The sequence below is a fragment of the Rutidosis leptorrhynchoides genome, unplaced genomic scaffold (assembly GCF_046630445.1).
Source record: "Rutidosis leptorrhynchoides isolate AG116_Rl617_1_P2 unplaced genomic scaffold, CSIRO_AGI_Rlap_v1 contig148, whole genome shotgun sequence".
Classification (NCBI taxonomy): domain Eukaryota; kingdom Viridiplantae; phylum Streptophyta; class Magnoliopsida; order Asterales; family Asteraceae; genus Rutidosis; species Rutidosis leptorrhynchoides.
The window spans coordinates 65,851-72,343 of record NW_027266400.1 but is presented as its reverse complement, the minus strand read 5'-3'; the positions used below and the strand labels follow the sequence as shown (position 1 = coordinate 72,343).

The following is a 6,493-nucleotide window of genomic DNA, read 5'->3' as shown; positions in this document are numbered from 1 at the left end:
CAAGAGCATGTCGATTTCTTCCATGTCGATTAATGTCGCATTTATATTCTGCGACGACAAGAGCAGTGGAGCAAGAACTGAGATACATAGTTTACATGTGGATTACAAGTGATGAGAACAAGAACATCACATTAAAATATTTTAAATATTCATGTCAATCTATGTATCCTTATCAGGATCATGATTTTGTGAAAGATCAAGCCCCATATTTGTGTTCAAAGAAAAGGGTTTAATTAGGGACGAGGAGCCTATATTATTAATTGAGAAAGGATTTGGTAAGAATTGGTGATGAGATGTGGAATTTGAGCTTAGCAATTGAAAATTGTTGGAGGACTGATGATGAGACGTCGCATATGTTGGGAAAAGTGAAGGCAAATTTGGAGGAGGACAAAAGAAAAGTTGAGAACCAAATGAATTATTCGAATTAGGCAATGAGTTCTCCCCTTGTGTAGGATATGATCCATGGCTGTGGCCGCCTCCGAACGACGAAGAGGCTAACGATAAACTCGAAGGATCCCAGTTGTAGTTGTTAAAATGGCATGCCATTGTTGAACAAGCTAGAAGAGGAAGAGTTTCCTATAGGGTTGCACTCTCTTTGATCTCCAGCCGTGCCGAAAACCTTATTCCTTCCTTGCTAGCTTGCAAATGATGGAAATTTGGATCGAAAAAATTAGGAACAAGAGAAGTGGATTCATGATTTTGATGAAGAGGAATATTCGAGCCGGCCGGAGCAAACATTTGTTGATGAAATTGGCCAAATCCTTGTGGGATTTGAAGTGGAGGGAGATTATCAATATCACTTTTGGTAACATCAAGAAGCCAATCTATTGCTTTGCTAGGTTGACCAAGTCCGAGCTTATCTTGAAGATCATATAATTGAATAGCTGTGGGAACTGAGAGCCTAATTCTTCTATCCCTTAATCCTCTTATCGTGCAAACCTTGCTATGTCTGTCTTTCCCTCCAAACGAACGCGAAACACGTACAATTCTAGGGTTCCTAAACGCTGACCATTGCCTTGAACTCGATGCTGCCTTGGGGAATAATCTTGGAGCTTCACTGACATCACCTTCTTGCTTTGCTTGGAATTTGTTCTTTTCTCTTGAATTTGACATCTTTAATTTTTGGTGTAATTCAAGTAGTACTCCTAGGAAAGCAAGAGGAATTATTTGATGGCAACATATATATGAATTAAAAGATTTACAGTGCAAATATATATAGCAATTCAATTCATTAAAACCAAAGGTCGAATTAGGTTTGGAATTCATCGGTGTTTGGAAAATCGAAGCAAAAAGAAGATGAGAAATCCGTCAACACTTAAAAATAAAATAAAATGGAATGAACGTGAACTTACATGGAGCACAACTTGTTGTAAGCGATCTCCTGCTCCCTCTGATCAAGAACTTTTAGTTTTTCTCGGCTACGAAGAAGAAGATCCAGGACGGATCTTTCACACTATAACGAAAAGGGTTCGATTTAGTTTGCGAAAGGAGTAACTAATAGTTCATATATAAATCTCAGATTTCTCTTTATCTTTCGAAGAGAATAAACTTTATATATATCAAAGAAAAAATCTATATATATCCTGTTTCAGAAAATTAAGAAAGAAGCTAGCTAGAATTCTTTACTATTACACTCATCTGAAAACAAAAAAAAATGAAAAGATAAAGTTATGATGAATCTACTCCCACGTGGCGAATTTATACGTCGATAAGTGAAACTCCGGAGTAAATTTATCAGTTTGATACATACCACAGACTGAACAATCACAGGTTAAATAATAGCTAGATCTCTCTTAGGTCATCTGTGTGTAAATTGAAGGCAATTTCTTTTTTTTTAGCAGTAAATTACAATCTTGTGTGTACATGTTTAATGGCTATGAGGGACCATTTAAAGAAGGCTGCTTCTTACACTTTATGGACTACTACACAACTTTATAGTGCATGCCTACATAGCTAAGTAAAAAGTAATTATAATATCAGCAAACATATTTGAAAGGCCTTAATCTAAACTGATCATATTTGAACCAAATTGGAACAAAAATCAATCTAGGTCAAGTATGTAATCGGGTACAATTGGCTTGAAATCTTCACCCTATCGAGAAGGAGTGTAACTGAATAAACAAGCTTCATGATCATATACATACACTAATATTTTATTGTATTTTATTTTTTTGATAAAAGTTAATTTTTATTAAAAAGTTAGAATGCAGATAAATTTATAAGTGTCAATTATATATTCTCGCTCCATTAGATGAAATTTTTAGCCTTTATATGGAATCATGTGATATTACAATTGGTTGACCATAAGATGACGCACTTGCAAGATATTACAATTTTCTCTTTTATAAGAGGTGTAAAACAATTTTTCGCAAATTCATTTTTATGATATAATCAAATGATTATCCTCAATCCAAGCAATTTGAGCTTGACTTTATGAAGTAACCTAAAACAAACCCTAATTATCTTACCTTATCGATTACTTTAGAAGAAGAAGTAAAAAAATCATTTGGTGCAACATTAATAGAATTCTCTATTGGAATTCATATGATATATTTAACTTAGGATCAGAATCAATCATTTTGTGGGTACATAAGAGATTAGTCTCCAACAAAATAATTTCTAATTAAGATATTCTGAAAGTAAGACCTAAAAGAATAAACATTTCTATATAATTAGGACCGTATTTGTTTATACTAAAGTGGTTGATAACATTGAGAGAGTAGTAGTCATGTGTGAGTTTCCAAAGTTGTGGTTCTCTGGTGTTGAAGTTTGAGATCACTGCAGAAATCGATTAGATCATGACAGAGAGATACATATTGTGTAAGTATATATATATAGTATATAGCTAGAGGATGGACCAAATTTAGGTTTTTTAAAGCTATGTTTTACACACTGTCGTCTGTGTATGAAGAAAGATGGACCACACTTTGTATGTGTGTATATATTGGCAGTGAGATTTTTGCAGGGCAGCAACTTAAACTTCCAGGCCCTAGCTAGTTTAATTAAAACAACGTATTAGCGAAATTAACTTATACAGTTGGAGATTAATATATAACGTTTTGTATTTGGAGTAAAACGACGTATGAGAGGAGGGGTATGTTTGCTTTTCTTAAGCAAAGAAGGAACTTTGACCTTTAATTAATACTGGAAGTCAAAATCACCATAAAGCGCCGATAATTAGTATTCTACATTAATAGCCACTAATTATATCCAGGAAGATGTATGATGTATCTAGAGGATGTTAGGGCACTTTTGAGTTCTTTTGCCTCCAGTAACCTAAACTATATCGAGAAAATGGAAATTACCTTGCACATAGTGTTACTAATTCGAAAAGGAAATAGATAAGGCGGTCTTTCCTCTCATCTATTTACTATCGAGTTATGCGACGTTTTGTTGGATTAATGAAATTCGATTATTTTCAAATAATATATATTATAAGTATAGATAAAAAATCTTTTAATGAAAGAGGAAGTATATCAATTTTAATTACTACATATTGGGATTGAAATCACCGAAATAATTGAAAGAGGGAGAGAAAATATTGAAGAAGAAGTTTTTTTCGCATAAAAATACAGTAGACAGTTCGCTAGTAGCTGCAGTTGTATATCAGTCAAAAAGCTGAACCCTAACCTTTATATCCTTATCTTGTATCGAAAAAACCTAACAAAAAAATTGAACCTAAAAATACTAAACCTAATTAATATTCCTTCAACATCACCCCCTTAATATTCCTTCAACATTTTTGGTCAGGGAACCATAAAAAATTAAACTATTCTTTCATTAATAAATTAACGGAATATATATATATATATATGTACATATAAAATGATGGAAGAATTAATATTGATTCATATATATATGACCATATTTGACCAGGTGATTACATCAAGATGGAATTTAGTGGGTCAAATACTCAAATTAACTACCAGTGCAACTATTTATAACACGACTTGGGCTTTTATTAAATCGAATTATAAATATTACCTTTCTCAGTCTAATTAAACACACAATAACTAGTGTGTTTGTGTCATGTCATTTTCGATCTGTCGATGGTTCATATGCTTTGAAAACGACGGTATTGATGGATATAACCCTAGCAGACGAAGAATAAGAGAGCCGAAAAGAGAGAAAATTTACGTACCCAGTCTGAATATATTGTATCGAATTATTGTAATTCTAGTTTAAAAATATTTACTTTTTTAACTCTATTGTACATATATAGATAAAGCAATTTCTTGAAGATTTATAATGTGTTTCTAACTTGACGATATTTTTATTAATTAAGAAGTGAACAATTTATTAATTAAAATGGTATCATGTTAATTAACCAATAATCTCTTTTAGAATTTTTAACCCTAAAAATTAGACAAAAATCGTAGGTATATTATGAAAAAATATTATCAATGACTCGATAGTTTCATAGATCGGTGGAAAGGACAAAGAAGAAATAAGAATTTTGGTTACATGCCATGGAAACTTGAAAATTGACAAATCTCAATCCCTAGGGCTAGAAATGGAATTTGATGCATCCATGTAGTTCATCTATTTTTACTTAGCATTGAAACCAACCATGATAATTTTATTTTATTTTATTTTATTTTATTTAAGCTGAAACTGAAGTTAGTTAAATTCTTATACATAAGAGTGGAAAGATTCCATTCTATTTCCACAAGAAGTAAAAACAGAATTACAAGTTCGTACATTTTCTTTTTAACTTTTTAGTAATTAATTAATTCATTAATAATGCCTGGATGGATCTGCTTATATAGAATTGACAAAGTGGTCCACTATTTACAGTTTAAATTCCACCAGCATCATTGTCTAATTGTCGCCATTGATTTCCATTTTTCTTTTTTTCTTTTTTTTTTTTTTAATATGGTGAAAAGTAAATGAAAAGTTCAAGTAAATTTCCTACTTCTAAGAATAGGGGTAATAATCGAATTGGGCCGACTTTAGACCGAACTGAACCGACAGATTTAAGCTATATACTCTTTACAGGCCAAGACATCCTAAATCAATGGCTGAGATAAGATCCTATATGGGCTAAGTATGGACCGTACCATGCATTGATTGATGTGGGCCCGAGTTTAATGTCAGGTCGAGGCCCATTTGAATTATGCAAAGTCCAACTGTTTCTCAACATTTCCCTATATCCTCACAGCCACATACTAATCTTTTGTTCTAATAATTGTAACACGAAACAGTAGAAAACTGATTATCTTAGTTTTTTCTATTTGCGAAGCGTTTCAAAACTTTTGTTATTCGGTATTAGCGTTACTTTTAACAATGCCAATCAATTTTGAAAAACAAAAGGAACAAAATAAAGGAGAAGTTATTCTCATTTACTTACTTCCCACTTCTTCTGTATCACCAACTTTTTTTTCCCATGCAAATAGTTTAGGATTCGGCATTTCATCCTTCGAAAAATTGAAAATCCAATTATCAAAAAACGAACATTAAAAATTTATGGATAAATTATAACGTTAAGAATATAAAATAAAATAACTACGTAGTAACTAATATTTTATATATATATAAATATATTACTATAAGTAAGTGGATCTGTCCGTTGGACGAGAAGTCCGTGCTTTTAAAATTTAATAATTTAAATATATCATATGAAAAATTATATAATAATTATTCTTATTAAAAATTATTAAATATATGTCAAATATTATATAAAGGTTATTATTTTGAATCTATATCAGTTATAATTATTTTGATTTTATTTTAAAATCTACAATTCTAGAATTAAAAATTTTTTTTGTTTTCAAAAATAATAAACATAGCAAAAATTAAAAGTTGAATATCAAGATTTGATTTTATAATAAAATTTATAATTACATCTAATTAATTTAATTGTTTCTATTGCCTGAAAAATATGATATGTCCATTTTAATTAAGAATAGAAAAAAAAATATAATAGATTTTTTTTAGGAATAATAGTTTAATAAAAAAATTAAAAAAATAATAATATATATTATATTTTGATTAGGAATAATATTTTTAATAATATGTCCGAATAGGAAAAAAGAAGATATATATTTTTAATTAGGAATAATATTTTTAATAATATGTCCGAATAAGAAAAAAGAAGATATATTTTTTTAATTAGGAATAGGAAAAAAAATAAAATTAATTTATTAATTGTTTGAAAATAAGATATGTTTGTTTTAATTAAGAATAAGAAAAAAAAATATAGCGGGTTTTAATTAAGAATAATAGTTTAATAACAAGAGAAAATAAATATATATTTTATAATTTGATTAGGAATAAATTTTTTTAATTATATGTACATTTGAATAGAAAAAAATATGACATGTTTGTTTTAATTAGGAATATAAAAAAATAATATAATGAATTTTTATTATAAAAAAAATTTTAATAAGAAAATTAGAAAAAAAATTATAGTATATTATAATTTTATTAGGAATAATTTTTAAATAATAGATAGGAAATTGATTAGGAATAAAATTATTAAAAAATAATTGGT

At 29.3% G+C, this 6,493-nt stretch overlaps 1 protein-coding gene across 1 annotated transcript; it reads right to left on the bottom strand.

Annotated features, from left to right (window-relative positions):
- Positions 1–576: 576 nt before the first annotated feature.
- On the bottom strand, positions 577–1,113 carry LOC139881382 (transcription factor TCP5-like). The gene has a single exon (XM_071865864.1). The coding sequence runs from the start codon at positions 1,111–1,113 to the stop codon at positions 577–579; it is 537 nt and encodes a 178-aa protein (XP_071721965.1).
- Positions 1,114–6,493: the final 5,380 nt, after the last annotated feature.

Coding starts and splice junctions, on each gene's coding strand:
- LOC139881382 (XM_071865864.1), bottom strand. CDS start 1,113: ATGTCAAATTCAAGAGAAAAGAACAAATTCCAAGCAAAGCAAGAAGGT.